Consider the following 17,233-nt stretch of genomic DNA (forward strand, 5'->3'; position numbering starts at 1 on the left):
CAGAAGGGTGCATCTTTAACCTCTCTGACTTAGTGATTAGTAGGAGGTAACCAGTATTTTACTATATTAATCCCACCATGCAATAAATACACCTGAAGTTGTTGATACTTTGGTAAACTGCAACATGTTGTATGTCCAATATTTATACCCAGAATTCGTCTCTACCGATTTTTTATTTAGCACATTTGTCAGCATCTGACTTAGAATAAAAGCCAAATATTTAGACCTCAAAAGATTGTTATTGAGGAGTAAGATATTTTTTAGAAATGCTCTGCTGTGGCCTCCATCATCAGGATCCTCGGTACATCAGTCTGTATCTTTTTTAAAGTAATAGACCAGGCAGTGTTAAGATTCAACAGCTAAAATAGGAGTGAAAAGGACCCGTGTGTGCAGTACCCTGTGCTCCGTGGTTAAGATAAGCCCCTTTTCTCTGAACACATCTCACAGCTCTGAAGTACAGGCCCAGGTGGTGCTGGTGTGGGAGCAGCTGAAGGCCAGGGTTCTGTTGCAGGATTACGCAGAGGACTACATCCAGACGGGCCCTGGGCAGCTGCACGCGCACTCCACGCGCCTCTTCACAGCAGACGGAGTCAGTGTTCCCTACACGTGGAACCACACCATCACCTACGACTCCACCAAGGGCAAGATGCCCTTCCTGGTGCAAACACTGCGCGCTGCCTCCATCACAACTGAGTACAACCCGCTGGAGGAGGCCGTGGCTTTCAAAATCCAGGCTTCCATTGCAAAAGGTATTGTTCTGGTCTTTCCCAGAAATCAAACAATGTAAAAAGAGTATCTTCTCTTCTTAGAATTCTTTGAGTCACCTGTAGTCTCAAAAAGAAATTCTGTGAAACTTGGGTAGCTTTAGTGTAGATCCCAGGACCTACAAATCTTGTTGATGTACCCATAAATTAATTATTAGTTAGCATTGCTAACTGCTGGCTTTTATGAACCTGAGTGACCAAAGGGGATGGGCATGGATTTGTGTGAGCAGATTTTCCTTTGAGAAGCCCTAATTAATGAGCAAACTGGCTTGTTACTTTTTTTTAACACTCTCTGGGCTTTTTTTTTTTTTACATTGCAGGGAAATTACTCTGGTTTGGAAGTAAATGAAACAGTGGGGTTGCCTGCCTGCCTCAGTCTTTCTTTTCAGTAACAACATTCTAAATTAAGTAAAATAAGGTTATTCCCACTTGCCAGATTAGGGACTCATTGTACAATTTGAAAACCAAGTACATTTTTTTTTTAATTTAAAAAGAGATCTGATAAAAGGAAGTCTCCAGGTCAAGATATGCTTGTGATTAGATCTGGCTAAGCCTTTACTGAACTTGGATTTATTTCCTCCAACAATTAAGATACTGGTGTTTGGGATTTTTTTTAATTTAATTTTTTCAATTTCAGTTTTCAAGCAGCCAAAGCCCTCTGGCCTTTGAAGAGTCTCTCCCTCAGTTTTCCATTGCAGTTCATAGTACACACTTGTGTTCTTCTACAGTGACCTCCTAAGATTTGTGACGTGCTGGTTTGGGTTTGTTTGGTTTGGGTCTGTTGTCCTCCTTTTATGTGAAGTCAAACTGAATGGTCTTTATTCTTTCAATAAGAAACTTTGCAGGATGCATTAGGCTGGGATGGAACTTGCAGCTCACTCTGAGGGAGCCCCCAACCTGTTCAATGTTATTCAAACCGGCTCAAGCCATGTAATACTGGCTTTTACTGACCAAGTAGAAAAACCACTAAAGGCTGGATTTAAAAGTTTCTGTTTTGTGGTGAAATATAATAAATATTGTCAAATTGCTGGGCTGCAATTCTTAATGTTAAAGTAATGAACTGGCCATATTTATATCCACAAGTGACATGTGCTTCCTTTATCGTACAGGGGACCGGAGCAACCAGTGCCCTGCAGGGTTTGCTTTGGACTCGTCTGGGCCTTATTGCTCAGGTACTGACTGACACGGGTGGGTGTAACCATGGAGTCCTGGAGTGGTTTGGGTGGGAAAGGGCCTTAAAGATCCCCTATTTCCACCCCCTGCCATGGGCAGGGACACCTTCCACTAGCCCAGGTTGCTCCAAGCCCCATCCAACCTGGCCTTTGGACACTTCCAGGGATCCAGGGGCAGCCACAGCTTCTCTGGGCACCCTTTGCTAGGGCCTCCTGTTGCAGTGGGGATACTGTAACACGCATAGATCAAACCAGGAGTCCCGTGGAAAGGAAATATATATGGACGGATTCTTGGTAGATGTTTCAGAGAGATGTTTTATTTCTCCATCCACATGGCCGGAGCTCTGCTGAGGAACTGGTCCAGTCACCGGACCAAGGCTCCTTTGCCCGCGCAGGGAACACAAACCAACCAACGGGAACGAGGCTGAGCAGGGGCAGGGAAACCCCGTGTCTGTGCCCTCAGGGCCCCTCTCCCAGGGCTACACGGCGGGGGAGGAGACCCCAACACCTCACCCGTTTTATTTTAATAAAAGGAGAATGAAAACAACTGGATAAACATAACAAGAACAGTTTCAAGACAAAACAAGCCACCCTCCTGAGTCTTTAAATGTCCAATCAGATTCTGTGGAACATCTTAGGGCTGACAGAAGGGAGACAGAACTCTCTGAGCATGCTTTGTGGGGAAACTGAGGCAGGAGAGAGTTTAATTTCTCCCCTCCCCCTTTTCATCCCCCCTTCAGCATTGGAAAGGGATTTTTGGGGAAACAATTGGCAAAAGCATGGTTTTGTGAGGGAAACCATGGATGAAAAAGCAGATTGGGAATACACTGGGGTTAATAGGACATAGGGTAAAAGGGAAAGGTGGGATTAGGAAAGGGAGACTGTAGGGGGGTTTTACAATAGAGATACTGTCTAACATGACTACGATTTTTAGCATATATACTGCCTTTTACAGGAACACCATCAGGCCCAGTGACCTGCGATGCTTGTAACCCTTTTCTACCTCGTATAATTTTGAATTCCACCACCTCTCCATCTCCCAAGCTTGGGATGCATTTTTCAGGGTTATTCTTTTTAATAGCAGTTCTATGCACGAATATGTCTTGCTGGTTGTCACACCTTGTTATAAAACCGTAATTTTGCTTAACATTATACCATTTTACTATCCCTAAGGTCTTAGTTACTATGATCTTTTCCTTTTTCCGAGTAGCTGCTGTTTTCTGTCTCGCTGTGTCTTTGCTCTCTCCTTTGGTCGCTCCCGTGTTGGAATTGTCGGGGCTGCTGGTGCCTGCGCGCTCTTCCCGGGGTTGCGTTCGGGGCTGCACAGGCCGGGCCGGGCCGCGCCGCTCAGTTCTCCGTGCGTCGCCTCCTCTGGTCGCAGCTTTGCTGCCGCTGCCAGGCGCTGCACCCACGTCTCGGCCGGGTCCCCGAGAGACGACCCCCCCGCGCCCTGCCCCAGCGCGCATCTCGGCTGGGCGCGGCTCCGCTCCACCGCCACCGCCCGCATGCCGCCCCTCTCGGCCGGGCGTTCACGGGGCTCGCTCCACCACGCGCTGCGCGCGGCCGGGCGGGCACTGCCGGGTCCCGCCGCTCCCGCCGCTCCTCGCTCCGCCACCGACACTGCGGCTCGCTTGGCTCCGCCCGCACGCGGGAACTGCCTCGCTGCTGCTCGCAGAGCACTCGGTGCACGTGGCCTGGGCCACACCTGAGGCAGGCTTCCCTTCGCCGGGACACAGCTGACATTGCTCAACAGTCTCGGAAATTAAATAATATTCATGAAAATATTCTTCCATCGGCATGTATTTTGACTCAAATATTAACTGTGTCCAAACGGCCTTCCAAAACTCCTTGGTAAGAATTAAATCCCAAGAAACATAGAAAAAGTTCTTAAACAACCATGCCAGGAAGTGTTTCAGTTCTTTTTGAGCTTTAATCAAGCTAAAATTTACAAATTGTTGTTCAAGAATCATTTTAAGATAAATGTCCATATGCGGCTCTGAGAGCCAGGAGTCTTCCCACGGTTCTTCCATAGTTTAGATATGGAATTGCAAACAAAACCAAGAAGAGGAATCCGGAGTTACTCACACAAATCAGTCGCTTAGGGATCGGGGATCGTTCTGCTCACAATTCCCCACCATTATGTTACAGTGGGGATACTGTAACACACATATCAAACAAGGAGTCCTGTGGAAAAGAAATATATATGGACGGATTCTTGGTAGATGTTTCAGAGATGTTTATTTCTCCATCCACATGGCCGGAGCTCTGCTGAGGAACTGTTCTGGTCACCGGACCAAGGCTCCTTTGCCCACGCAGGGGAACACAAACCAACCAACGGGAACGAGGCTGAGCAGGGGCAGGGAAACCCCGTGTCTGTGCCCTCAGGGCCCCTCTCCCAGGGCTACACGGCGGGGAAGGAGACCCCAACAGCCTCCCTACCCTCACAGGGAACAATTCCTTCCCAATATCCCATCTATCCCTGCACTCTGGCAGTGGGAGGACATTTCCTGTGTCCTATCCCTCCAGGTCCTTGTGACAAGTCCCTCTCCAACTCTCTTGGAACCCCTTTAGGCACTGGAAGGGGCTCTAAAGTATCCATTAAGCCTTCCCTTCTCCAGGTGAACACCCCCAGCTCTCCCAGGCTGGCTCCAGAGCAGAGGGGCTCCAGCTCTTGGAGCATCTCCATAGCTTCCTCTGGACCTGCTCTAAGAGGTCCATGTCCACCTTGTGCTTATGGCTCCAGAGCTAGACACATTATTAAACCACCAGAACCTACATCCCTTTTATTTAGAGTTCAAAGTATGGTCTTCAAAAAGTGTGAGTTATCCTTGCTAAAAGGGTGTGGATCCAAGGGTAGTTGAAGACTTTACTTCTGTCTTCACCTACAATATGAGTAGTGCCCAGACAGCTTTTACATCAGTACCTCAGGTACACTTAGAGGACACAAAGCATCAGGCTCTGCTGAGCCTGCAGAGCAACAAAGGACTTGGGTGACCTGTGTGGAGGAAAGGATGAGTGTTGGCACCTCAGACAAGAGCCCACATGTTCCCGCTCGGGGGATGGAGGTGGAGAGAAGTACACGAGCTGGCTGTCTCTCTAGAGTCAGGGTTATTTTAGGGAGAAATCATCTGAAATGATTTTGTGGACTTACTTCATTACCTCTTGAAAGGTTGCAATTGAAGGGAATTGCTGGATCTGGTTTTGTCCTGTAGGCTTTCCCAGTCGCACCCCTCTGAGGAAGGATCAGATTGGAGTAGTTTCTTCTGAAGTCTCACTGGTTTTTCAAATATTTTCTTGTTCCAGATGAAGACGAATGTGCTGTGGGAAATCCTTGTTCCCACACCTGTCACAATGCCGTGGGATCCTACTACTGCTCCTGTCCCAAAGGCCTCACCATCTCTGCTGATGGCAGAACATGTCAGGGTAAGAGAGGTGCTGCTGGGGACGGCTTGGATACAAATGCCCCTTAGATAATTTTAGGCTTTAAAATGCCTTAAAAGGCACTTAAATTGCTAAGGAGAGGTTTTATTTGGGCCATTTTCTCATTATAAGAATACAATTTATTGGTGGTATTCTAATTATTTCACAGCTGAATGTATTCGCAGTCAGGTGTTTCTAGTTGCTGGTGCTGAAGGCACTGGTGAGTGTGTGTCCGCTGTGCGGGGTGTGCAGCTCGTTTCCATTGCAGACATCGACGAGTGTGCGCTGGAGGGCCACAGCTGCCACGCGGGGCAGGACTGCGAGAACCTGCCCGGCTCCTTCCGCTGCGTGCCGCGCTGCGGGAGCGGCTTCCGCAGGGCGCCCGACGGCTCCAGCTGCCGAGGTACGCGCGGGCTGCGCTCGTGGCCATCAGCTGGAAATGCTGCTCTCCAGCAACTGAAACTCGCTTCAGAGGGCGTCTCCAAGCATCTGTCTATCAATTTTGATTCTTAAGGTTGTGGATTTTTGGGGTGTGGGTTTTTCTATAGGTTTGTTTTGGTTTTTAATCTTCTGCTTCTTCCATCTTTAGAAGTAAATTTAAAATCCCATCAGAGAAGAGCTTAGCATTCTTGGGTTTGTGTCCTGTGTGCATTTTCTTGTACAAAGATGGGAGAGCAGCAAACACTGCTGAGCAGAACTCAGCCAAACCCTGCTCAGGTAATGCCCATGGGGCAATTCCGAGCCCTGGTGTCAAGGATTTGTGTTGTTCCACAGACATTAACGAGTGTCAAGAGTCCAACTCCTGCCATCAGCGTTGCTTCAATACCATAGGAAGTTTCCACTGTGGCTGTGACCCAGGATTCCAGCTGAAGGGCAGAAAATGTGTGGGTAGGGATGAAGTTCTGAATGTCCATTCCCCCCTTCCAACAGACAGAGTTCAACATGTATTTGTTGCTCTATTTATTTATGAAAGAAAATCCTGCTATGGATGATACACTTGATGTATATTTTGGAATTTGTCAAGCAGTACTAAAGCCAGAGGCAGCAAGAATTGGGCTGACTGATCCACGTGCATGAAATTATTCAGTGTGTAGACACAGGGTAATTTCATTACATAATTGAGTGCAATCCTGCTTTTCTTTTGGCTTTTGTTTGAATAAGATGTCAATGAGTGCCGGCAGAATGTGTGCAGGCCTGATCAGCTCTGCAAGAACACCCGTGGTGGCTATAAGTGCATTGATCTGTGTCCCAGTGGAATGACCAAAGCAGAGAATGGGACTTGCATTGGTGAGTAGAAGCATTAATACACTGTGTGCTGATGGGAAACACGGGGACAATGATGAGGTTTAGTTTTTTAAATAATCCTGAAGATTGTCCATCTCCACTTATTAATATCTGCACATATTAAAGCACCAACTTGTTTTTGCTTATGGGAACATCTGTATTTACCTTTTTTTTTAATTAAAAAGCAGTGTATCCTTGCCACCTCTAGTTTTCCATTGTTCTCAAGCAAGAACAGTAAGATTTTCCTTGGTGTCTTTTCTGTGTTGGCACCTTGATTTCTCTCAGTTATTCATTGACTGAAATGTTTTGCCCTGTGTCTGCATGATTTCTTAAGAGTTGGGCTCAGGAGCTCTCAATCAAGATCACAGGTCCCTGCTGCTTATCAGGGAGGGTTTTAAGCACAGTGGATGTTGTAGATGGTACCAAAGCTTTTGTTCCAGCGGGGTCATGGAATGATTTGGGCTGGAAGGAACCTTAAAAATCACCTATTTCTCCCCCTTGCCACGGGCAGGGACACCTTCCACTATCCCGGGTTGCTCCAAGCCCCATCCAGCCTGTCCTTGGACACTTGCAGGGATGGAGCAGCCACAGCTTCCTCCCCCAGTAAGGATTGTGCAGAGCTGTGACCGTTCCCTTGCCGTGTGCTGCAGATGTTGACGAGTGCCGGTCGGGGTCGCACCAGTGCCGCTACAACCAGCTGTGTGAGAACACCCGCGGCAGCTACCGCTGCGTGTGCCCGCGAGGATTCCGCACCCAGGGCATGGCCAGGCCCTGCGTGGGTAAGCTGCCACTCAGTCCTCTCACACCTTTGCTGCTGCTTTTGCCTGGCTTTCTGCTGCAACACACCATCAGTGCTATCCCTGTGGAAGACCATGCTGTAGAGACAAGTTTGCTCTGCAGTTCCAAACTGCCCATCCAAAACGAAGTGTTCCATTCTAAACAAACAGTCAGAGCTAAATGGTTCCAAACAGAGATTGGTTTGAGGCCGTACTTTGAAAACAAATTGTAAGAGGGTCTCAGAGCACTGGTGGATGGATGTGGCAAGTGACCACTCCACAGGAGCCTTCAGTTATAAAAATGAGGTGGGGTTTGTTGATGTTTCTAGCTGTGCCTCGGCCTGCCCTGGCTCTCCCTGGAAGGCAGTCACACAGAGAGTCATGTGGGTGCCCTTAGGGAGCACACTCCAAGGAGCTGCAAGAGGCCCGACAGACCCAGAACTGAGTTTGGCTCCTGAACATCCCAAACACACCTATTCCCCCACCAGGACTGCCAGGGGGGTTCCTCAGCAGGCAGAGCACAGTGCTCCCTTCCTGGCATGAGTGACTCCCAGCAGGGAAGAAATAGGACTCCTGACAGTCACAGGAATGCCAGCCACGCAGTCAGTCCCTGTGCCATCTTGGCATAAAGCCACACAGGGTTTTCTCCCATGTCATGGGAGGCTCTGGAGCTCAGACATGGGGAGCAAGAGAGTTTAATGTGTGGGGCCAGTGCAAGTGGATAAGCAAATTCACTTGGCATTTAAGAGACTTCAGGAAGGCAGTAGGATCATTTAGAATCATCTTTACTACATTTATGTCAAATATTCAGAGTATAAGAGCTGACCTACCCTGATAATGAGGATTTCTGAATGTGGGTATGTGACACTTCCGTGAGGTTGGTTTCGGTTGCTGTAAGGTATCATGTCAGAAAAGCATTCCTCCCTGTTGACTTCTTCAAGGTTAGCTCTCCTAAGTGATAAATAGTTATTTTCTTTTTTTTTTTTTTAACAACCTAAGATTTTGGACTGTCAAAAGCCAGGAATGTTTGGGATTTAAGAGAGATTAAATTGCACTAAGTGGTGTTTGGCTGTAGACCAAGATATTACTTCTGCCATCTGCCTCTGTGCTGAAATAAAACCAATCCCAGACTCTTAACTTATATTTAAGCCATTTAAACTTCTGACAGGAAAAAGCCAGATAAAGTCTGGGACTGTAGGTTTTCACAAAACACCAGCAGCCTTAAAGCTGCCTTCTGACCAAGGGCCACTGAAACCTCTCTCCTAAAGTGTTTTTATCCTTTGAATTTTTACGTTCCTAAAAATATATTTAAAATATAGATTCATCCAAAGTATTAGTTTTGTTAATAAAATCCAGTTTTTATTGTCACTGTTGACAGTGAGCACAGGGAGGAGTTGAAAAGTAAGTAGGGCCCAGACTGAAATAGAAGAAGTGAACTTTGCTCCTGCCAGTCCCATTTTTACCCTGGGTAAAGTCCCTTGTGCCACCATTCCCTGTTTTGTTTGTTGGACGGGGATAAGATGCTCCTTTGTGACCCCCACAGATCTCTGTGTGCCCATTTACCTGAATTACAGCATTTCTGGGAGCTGTGTTGTTTTCTCTCCTTTCCACATAGGTGGAAGGGCTTTGCTAAAAGCTGCTATAATGCAAATAACACATGCAAGGCTATCTAGAATATACAATCAGGTATTGTTTTTCAAATTAAAGAAAGTCTGAAAATGTAGCTATTTCAATTTCAAAGCAATTTAGCCCGTTCTTGTAAATATTAGGGTTCCCATGCCTCAGTGGCCTCTTCTCACAGGGGCAGCCCTGGAACCGACGCTGGTGACTCCGTGCAGTCAGTTCTGCTTGTATTGCACAGGCTGCTCTTGCAAAAGAAATTGTTCAAATTTTCACCTGTTGTCTTTCATAATTTATATGCTAATCTTCTATTGCTTATCCACAACTTGTTCCAAGAACATTGGTTGTCATAAAGACATCAGTGTTAATTTATTTTAGGCACGTAAATGATGTAAAAGTCAGCACTTGAGTGCTAAGGAAATGATGAGTTTGTTTTCTTTTACATGTATATGAAGAATAAATTTTTCATCTTAAGCACATCCTGAGATTAATGCACTTAAAATTCAAATTAGTTGTTGCCATACTTAAAGTGAAATTCTTGTTTGTAACACCTGAAAATTGCACCCTAAGGATAATTCCACGAATACTTGAAGTTTTAGTTGTGTGTTTGCCAAATAACAGTTGGAAAATATTTAAACACTCTGCAATTTCTACTTCTGGATTTCCAGCTCTTAAAGCATTTAATTATTAATATCCCCTTAAACATATCAAATATTAACAACTTCATAAAAATGCAGTCTAATGTTCTACTATGTTTCTGACAATATTGACTATTCTCGTGAATTTGTGGCTTGGAGAATATAAACTGTGCTCAAAAGCCTCTGTTCAGAGGGGATCCAAATGAAACTGTAACAACACTGGATTAATGGCATTTTAACAACAGTAATTAAAAGAATACACACTACTACAAAATAATTAAACTGTTGTTGAGTCGCCATTAAGATCATCTTTAATTTCTAGTAGGAAAATGTTTATAATATATGTCAATTTTAGATATGTTGTGATGTATGTTATTAGCAAGTTTTTTATTTCTGGTCATTGCAGAGTTGTTTGGAATTAGCAGATTTTTGTCTTTTTCTGGTGAAGAAATATTAAGTTTGAGAAGAAATACAGTGTGTGTCAAATTTCCAGCTGAGCCTGAAGTAACTTGATAAAAACTATAGAAAATTTCTTTCTGGTAGTATCAGAGAGACTGTGGGAGAAGGTCCTGCAGTCCCAAGAGCACTCATAGTTACTTGGAGGGAAGGACACTCAGCATGTTGTACCCTCAAGGCCTATGCTCAGCACTCAGATTTGATTTAAGGATGGATATTTACTGCTGGGGTGGCTCAAATAACTTTGGATTGCAATTTAAACAACTATAAAGAAAAAAGCATTGCTTAGGAAAACAAAAATAATTCTATTTTTTAATTGTCCAAAAGTGAATTAATATGTAAAGTCTCCAACCTATCACAGCTGGAATGACCAGTAACAACATGAAAAGTTAGAACGTGCCCAACCCCCTGGATCCCTGGAAATGTCCAAGGCCAGGCTGGGCGGGGCTGGGAGCCACCTGGGATAGTGGGAAGTGTCCCTGCCCATGGCAGGGGGTGTGACTGGCTGAGCTGTAAGGTCCCTCCGACCCAAAGCATTGCATGATTTTATGAACTGCCCAACATGAGGCACAATAACCACATTGGAGCCTGTTGTACTTCCATTGGTGTGGGGTGTAGGGAATTTCTAGCACTGAACTTCTCTGGAATGCTCTGTGTTAAGCATCCTCTTTTAAAGAAGGGCCCAGCAGCTTCTCCCACTCATCTGTGGAGCACTTAAGGAAAAACCCCAATTTCTAAGAGAGTATGGAGCAGCTGAGGCTGAAACAAGGCTTCAGCAGGGCTCCTGTCCTGGTGAGCACAGTGGCATCAGCCTGTGGGAGAATGAAGGTCTCTTACAGTCCAGGGCAGTGGATCCTGCCTGCTTGGCATAGTGTTCTCCATGTTTTACTGCCTCCAAATCTCGCTTTTATGTCTTCATCTTGTTCCTGAGACTGAGATATGTATCTGTGTGTATATAAATGTATAGTTATGTGTTGTTGTTTGTTTGTTTTCTCTCCTTTCCACATGGTTTGGGGCTCTGGATCATGTCACATGAGCAGACATTAATGAATGTGAACAAGTGCCTAAACCCTGTGCACTTCACTGCACCAACACCCCTGGCAGCTTCAAGTGTTTCTGTCCACCTGGGCAACAGTTACTGGGTGATGGGAAATCTTGCGCCGGATTGGAGAGGGTGCCAAATTCGGGTGCCTATTACAGTAGCTATAACTATGCTCAATTCTCCCCTGGGAGAGACAACCAGCAACTGCAGCACTATTACAGGCACTCCTCAAATCTCTACAGCTCCTTCTCAGAGTATAGGAACAGCAGAATACCTTTCTCCAGGACTAGAAGGAACCTTAGAGAAACTTGTCCTGAAGGCTATGAGGCAAGAAATGCCAGATGTGTAGGTAAATGTCAGTCCTATCTTTGCAACTCTGTTTTGGGCCTTACTCTTAGCTTACTGTATGATACATACCAAGGGCTGAGGGTTTGTGGTGCTGGGGTTGTGTTTTCTATTACCCTGGTCAATATTCAGAGGGTTCTGCATGTTCTGGTCTCTGCTGTCTTGACTCACATTGCAGCAAAAATGTTCTCAAACCTCCTTGTAACCTCTGGTTTTAATTGTGTGGTTTATTACCTGTTTGCAAAGTATTTCCCTGTGTTACTCTCTTTCTCCTGGTCACACTAGCTCACCTTGGTGAATCTTCTCACACTCCAAAAACCACCAGCAGCCCCAGTCTAGTCACAGTGCTTCTGTCAGACTCCCACTGGCAGCAGTAATCTGTGTCAGAAAGGTTTGCAATAAACATTTTAGAAGCGAGCACACTGGGCCCAGTGCCAGCAGTGCCATAGGACGGTCAGTCACTGTCACACGGGCAACAGGCACAGAAGCTTTTAAATTATTATTAAGTAAGAAAAGGGGTTGCAATGTAATTTGGTCCCTCAAACAAACGGGTTCATCATGGGTTTGGCAGTGACAGCACAGGCACTTCTCCCTTGAGGAGGAGATGGGCAGTTATGGGAACTGGGAAGCTCCGCCCCTGGTTTTTGGAGGGATGTTAAAAATGAATTAATTATTGGAAATATGCTTTTCTTAAGGCAGACTTTGCCAAGTTAACTCGTGTTTTGAGTATCTCAAGCAAATGACACTTCCCAGTAGGCATGACATCTTTTCAGGTAAATAGTGATCTACAGCAAGGTTCTAGCAACCAGTACTGCTGGGATGACGCAGCAAGGTGTAATGGTGAAAAACATGGATAGGCTTTTAATTAATAAAAATTAAGGATGGGCAGACATTAAAGCTTGTATTTAAGCTATGAAGAGGTTTCAGTAGTCATATCCATCTGGATTGTTATGGTACAGGAGTTTAATTGAGAGGCCCAGGAATACACTGTCACTGAGGGAAGGAAGGGTTAGGCTCAATTTTGGATCTTCATTCCAGCTTCCAGTTGGAATTAGTTAATATTCCATGAATGTTAATAATATTATTATTCCATGAAACTTTTATTTCATTGACTAAATATCTAAATTTTAAAATTACTGTTTAATATGAAAAACACCTCCAAATTATGCTTTTGTTAAAGAAATTTTTTTCAATAGACAACCATCAGGATTTGCTAACAGCACAGGGCTTTGTAGTCACATCTGTTTCTCTTTTCTGTTTGCATTTTGATCTAATGCAACCCCTGTCAGTCAGAGGGGAAGCAAAGACCTTACTTCCACTGATTTAACCATGCAAGTCTGAACTACTTTACTGCTGTCCTGAACTAGGCAGATGTTTCAAAAAGCTATTATAATTATAAATTATCTGTGTCTAAATCACACTAATGTGCTTTGAAAACTTTACATAATGTGGTCTGGTACTGGTACTTCTGTATTTGAGAGGGAGATTTAAAAAAAAAAAAAAAAAAAAAGAAGAGCATTTACTGACAGTCATCGCAGCTACCGAGCCTAATTCATCCCTCTGGCATGGGCGAGGTCAGTTTAAAAGGGAAACAGCTTTGGCTGAGGAGGGAGTGGCTGTAAGGAAGACTCCCCCAGTGACAAGGCTTCTTCTGGCGAGGTATCGAGTCTGGGTGTTCCCTAAGCATGTTGCTTAACACCTGATGATCAGACAGCTCAAATGGCTTTGGGGGCAGGACTGTGTTTGTGTGACCCGGCAGTGGACACAGGTGGCACATCCCCCTTTCTCCCAGAGCTCTGTCTCGGTACTGCTCTCCTCAGCTGGGATCTGTCACAGCTGCTCTTCACCGAGGGGAGAAGCCCCTCAAAGCTGACTTTAGTGCCTGCAGAGTTACATGGAATGGCACAGGTAAGGGGAGAGGACACTCTAGTCTTAGATGTTCAACCCCATCAGAAAAAAAGATCTGGACAACTCCCACCAGCTCTGTCCATACACTTGCAGTACAGAAATATGGGAAAAGTACCTGTGTTCATGGCAGGCTCAGGGAATGCTGAGGTGTTGGTGCTTCTCTCTGCAGACGTCGATGAGTGTGAGAGCAGAGACACGTGTCAGCACGAGTGCAGGAACAGCCTGGGCAGCTTCCAGTGTGCCTGTCCCTCGGGATACCGCCTCATGCCCAACGGCAAAACCTGCCAAGGTACGGAGAGCCATCCCTGCAGTGCTCAGGGGGAGGGCTGCAAAGAAACCAGACACAAACTAGGCCCGGGACATGGCTAAGCCACCTACCTCTCTGAATTGGTTATGTGAGAGTCAGCATTCAAAATGTCAAGTTTCAGAAGTTTTTATATTTCACACTTCAATGCTTCATAAAACATCAGCAAACTAGACAGTTGCAACTTCTAATTCTGTGACCTATTACACATTGAGCTCCAAGCTCTAGGGTCAAACAGAGGCACATTCTGGGCTCTGCTCAGACTTTACCCGCTTCAGTTTTCACCCTTTAATTCTTCTACCAGCAGCTGATCCCTTGCATGTTTTTCCATCCAGATATTGATGAGTGTCTTGAAGAGAACATAAATTGTGGAGCAAATCAGATGTGTTTCAACATGAGAGGAAGCTACGAGTGCATAGACACTCCTTGTCCACCCAACTACCAGCGAGAGCCACATTCTGGGTATGTTTTTTTCTCAGCCCCTTCTCACCTGCCCCAAGCTCAGCTCCTTAACCTGTGCTTGTTAAAGAAGAAAAGTTTGCCTGACACCAGTAGAGCTCACAGTAGCTAAAGGTAAGGCATTGACATAGGAGATCATAGAGTCAACAGAGTCTTGGGATGGTTTGAGTTGGAAGGGACCTTAGCAGAACATCCAGTTCCACCCTCTGCCATGGGTAGGGACACCTTCCACTACCCAGGGTGCTCCAAGCCCTGTCCTTGGACACTTCCAGGGATGGGGCAGCCACAGCTGCCCTGGGTAACCTGTGCCACTGCCTCAACTGCCAGGGAAGAATTCCTTCCTAACATTTAATCTAAATCTCGGTAATGGCCTGACTTGCCATCAGCTTCAAAGCATCTTTGAAGCATCTTTTTAGTCATGAAAATAATGCTACAGTTTCTGTTAAGCTTTTATTTCCCTGTTCTGGGAAAAAAACCCGTATTGATTTCTTTTAATCTTTCAAATACTCAAAGGAAAAATAGGTTGTTTCATAGTCAGAAACCATGTTCTGGGATCAAACTCAACTGCAATGATGTTTACGCTGACATGGGTCATGTCCTTTGACCTCCATGAGCACTGGCAAACTGCACTAGCAAAGATTTCCTGTTTTAACTTTTGATTAATAAAAGTAAATTTTATTCTGTCCTTCATTCCAAATTCTTTATGACCTAACAGACAGATACCTCAAATGGAGCTGCCCAGAACATTTTAAACTAGGTCTTCCTATTTTAGTGTTTAAGAGCATGGTCAGTAAAACTTACCCAATGGGCTAATTACATCAGTGTAGCCAACATCTTTCTGAGATGATCCTGTGAGGCAAAAAGGGACATTAAATGGGCTGCAGCCCTAAAGGAGAAACGAATGGAAGAGTGCATAAGCACTTGTAGAGAAGTTTTAATCTGCAACAGGGTAAACAGGAAGAATTTCTCCTCCAAAACCTATCCCAGCACTTAAGATACTGTGCCTTCTCCCTGGGCTAAAGTCTTCTGCTTCTTCCTAGGTTCTGTCTCAAAAGCTGCCCGGCCAACGACCTGGAGTGTGACCTGAGCACCTACGCCCTGGAGTACAAGCTGCTGTCGCTGCCCTTCGGCATTGCTGCGGGGCAGGACCTGATCCGGCTGGTGGCCTACACTCACGACCAAGTCATGCACCCCAGGACCACCTTCCTGATGGCAGACGAGGACCCTGCTGTGCCGTTTGCCCTGAGGGACGAGAACTGGAAGGGGGTGGTGTTCACCACGCGGGCGCTGCGCGAGCCCCGGACGTACCGCATGGGCGTGCGGGCTCTGTCCTACAGCGCCGACGGCAGCGTCGAGTACCGCACCACCTTCATTGTCTACATCGCCGTGTCCGCCTTCCCCTACTGAGCGCCGGCCCCGACAGCGAGCCCGCGGCCGAACCACGTTCCCCAGGGCCAGGGGGTGCTACCACTTCAGCCTGACTGCTGCCTGCCCCACAGGGGGAACCACGGCACTTCCAAGGGTGCTATGCTCTTCTTTCTTCCTCTCCTTCCCCGAGGCTGCCTCTCCAGTTCTATTGATCCAATTCAAGAGAAAGATCCATGGCTTTGAGGACCTGTTACCACTTGCTTTATTTATTACACTGGAATAGTAATTTTCCACGCTATGTTCTGAAAACTAGCAGAGAAATCCATGTAGTCAAAGCAGTAAGCAAGGAGCAGCCTCCACTGAAAGTAACTGAAGAAAATAAACCCATAATTTCAAGCGGTCTACATATTAAGGTTGCTAAGTGTTTTAAATTTTGTATCTATTAGATTTTTTTTCCTTATCAATTATCCAATAGAATTAAGGCTGTGCTATACTATGTTGTGTGCTCAAACCCACCAAATGCCACCATGCCAAAGGGTTGCAAATGCTGAAACAAATGACATTAAAGTTTGTTTGCAGCTAACAAATCTACAGGAGAATTTGGAACTGGTACCTTTGGTTTCCATGCAAGTGTAGAGATGTTGCTATTTTTTGGAAGAAAAAACCAACATGGCTACTTCTACTTTATAGAGCAGATATTTTATAAGTTTGTTTTTACTCTGCCATTCTGGTATAGCCATTTATTTAACCCAAACCCATATCCACTGCCATACTCCCAGCTCAGTAAATGGTCTGGGCTTTTACGCACATGGAACATTTTTCTCCAAAGGTGATGTAAGTTTGGTTCAATAATGTCAATACACTGTACACAAGTAATTTTGCCAAGATGTATTCTATTTTTATGGACGTGTATATATGTGGTTTTTCCTATGTGCATTTTCTATGCAATATCTCAAGAGTGTTTTACAGTTAAGTTTGCATAAAAGGACAGTGTCAATACAATGAAAATAATCAAAAATAAAGGTTCCCATCACCTTTGAGACTGCGGGGAGTTTTATCTTTAAAAAAATTATTTTCCATTTCTAAAGCTCTTGCCCTAAGTGTGAGGGGACAATGCAGAACCAGGGAACAACTCCAGCTCTTTTCCCTCTTCCTGGCACTCTGGGGTAGTAAGAGATTATCACCAGCTTTAAAGTATATTTTTAGCCACAGGGACAAATTGCCCAATGGTATTTTGTCTCTATTCTTGTATATTGTTAAGTAACTTTAGACATCCCCACTTGCTGTGCCTTTTTCTTCCCTTTCCAGTGCACCAAGTGAAATAGTCCTGCAAAACAAGGATGACTTAAAATTACTTTGCACTTTATACAGATTTATGAGTGACAAACTTCAAACTGAACAGGTTTGCTTCTCAGAAACATAACTTGAAAAATAAAAGCTCAAAGAAGATAAATTCCATTAAAAAGATATGAGGGAAGGAGAAATGAGAGGTACATGTAATTCCCTCAATGTCTTTTAAGGATGAGAATCAGATTGAAAGTGATGTCCTTAACGGAATCTTAACTCCACTCCCAGAACACAAATTTCCACTCTGATATATTTTGTGAGAAGGGAAAAAACTCAACAGAGTTGACAGCCTTTAAAGGCAAATCTGACCCTAAAAGAAGTAATAGTCAC

General features: G+C 45.1%; 1 protein-coding gene across 7 annotated transcripts in view; it reads left to right on the forward strand.

Moving 5' to 3' along the window:
• Positions 1-16,596, forward strand: part of HMCN1 (hemicentin 1) — a 179,696-nt gene extending 163,100 nt beyond the window's left edge. For 4 of the 7 annotated variants that reach the window (XM_042033796.1, XM_042033794.1, XM_042033795.1 and 1 more), the window contains 11 exons: positions 512-749; positions 1,874-1,936; positions 5,240-5,359; positions 5,625-5,759; positions 6,131-6,244; positions 6,518-6,643; positions 7,291-7,419; positions 11,171-11,521; positions 13,595-13,714; positions 14,065-14,191; positions 15,229-16,596. In XM_042033796.1, the coding sequence (XP_041889730.1) occupies positions 512-749; positions 1,874-1,936; positions 5,240-5,359; positions 5,625-5,759; positions 6,131-6,244; positions 6,518-6,643; positions 7,291-7,419; positions 11,171-11,521; positions 13,595-13,714; positions 14,065-14,191; positions 15,229-15,595 (1,890 nt within the window). In that variant the 3' untranslated portion in view covers positions 15,596-16,596. Of the gene's footprint in view, positions 1-447; positions 750-1,873; positions 1,937-5,239; positions 5,360-5,624; positions 5,760-6,130; positions 6,245-6,517; positions 6,644-7,290; positions 7,420-11,170; positions 11,522-13,594; positions 13,715-14,064; positions 14,192-15,228 lie in introns of those variants that run through there. The other 3 variants (XM_042033797.1, XM_042033800.1, XM_042033801.1) reach the window with 3 other exon arrangements.
• The last annotated feature ends 637 nt before the right edge of the window (positions 16,597-17,233 follow it).

The sequence above is a fragment of the Corvus kubaryi genome, unplaced genomic scaffold (assembly GCF_017639235.1).
Source record: "Corvus kubaryi isolate FWS band 111438036 unplaced genomic scaffold, C.kubaryi_AGA036_p1.0 37361, whole genome shotgun sequence".
Classification (NCBI taxonomy): Eukaryota; Metazoa; Chordata; class Aves; order Passeriformes; family Corvidae; genus Corvus; species Corvus kubaryi.